Raw genomic sequence first — 776 nt, 5'->3', positions numbered from 1 at the left:
TTCTTAAATTTCCAGGTACGAATGAGAAACCGCTTCAGATGATTCCGTGTTGTGAACACTTGTAAGATTTCTCTCCAGTGTGGATAATCTCATGCAGTTTTAAACGCTGCGCTGTAGTAAAAGTCTTTTCGCACTCAAAGCACATGAACTCTCTCACAGCAGTATGTATTTTCTGATGTACTTTCAAATATTGTAAACAAGAAAAACTCTTTCCACACAAATAACATGAATGTGGCTTCTCCTTTCTATGAACTCTCTGGTGTTTCTTCAGGTCTGAAGCCCTCAAAAATGTTTTGCCACATTGATCACATGTGTACGGTTTCTCTCTAGTGTGGATGTTCATGTGATCCTTAAGGTTTGATGAGTGTGTGAAACTCTTTCCACATTGATCACATGTGTGTGGTTTTTCTCCAGTGTGGATATTAATGTGTATCTTAAGGTTTGATGATTGTGAGAAACTCTTCCCGCACTGATCACAAGTGTATGGTTTCTCTCCAGTATGAACTCTCATGTGAACATCAAGACCATATTTGCTTGTCAAACTCTTTCCACACTGAGTGCAGGTGAAAGATTTCTTGGCTCTTCTTTTCTTTAAATCCTGTTTAGTTTCAGAGCAACTCAAAGGTTTTTCTCTACTTTTGACATGATTTCTCTCCTCAACTTCACTCAGTTCTTCATTCTACTCATTTTCTTCATTTAACTCTGAAATAAAAGTAAAACTGGTTTATTTTCAGTTAGTCATAAAAACAGAGAAATGTGAAAGGAGATAAAAATGA

At 36.7% G+C, this 776-nt stretch overlaps 1 protein-coding gene across 1 annotated transcript; it reads right to left on the bottom strand.

Moving 5' to 3' along the window:
- Nucleotides 1-34: 34 nt before the first annotated feature.
- On the bottom strand, nt 35-679 carry LOC107580588 (gastrula zinc finger protein XlCGF7.1-like; the record flags this gene model as incomplete). Its single annotated transcript, XM_016266264.1, has 1 exon — nt 35-679. A coding segment is annotated over one exon (645 nt), but the record flags the coding sequence as incomplete, so codon positions are not given.
- Nucleotides 680-776: the final 97 nt, after the last annotated feature.

This window comes from Sinocyclocheilus grahami, unplaced genomic scaffold, assembly GCF_001515645.1.
Source record: "Sinocyclocheilus grahami isolate Dianchi unplaced genomic scaffold, SAMN03320097.WGS_v1.1 scaffold36932.1, whole genome shotgun sequence".
Taxonomy (NCBI): domain Eukaryota; kingdom Metazoa; phylum Chordata; class Actinopteri; order Cypriniformes; family Cyprinidae; genus Sinocyclocheilus; species Sinocyclocheilus grahami.
This window is presented reverse-complemented; position numbering and strand designations above follow the sequence as displayed.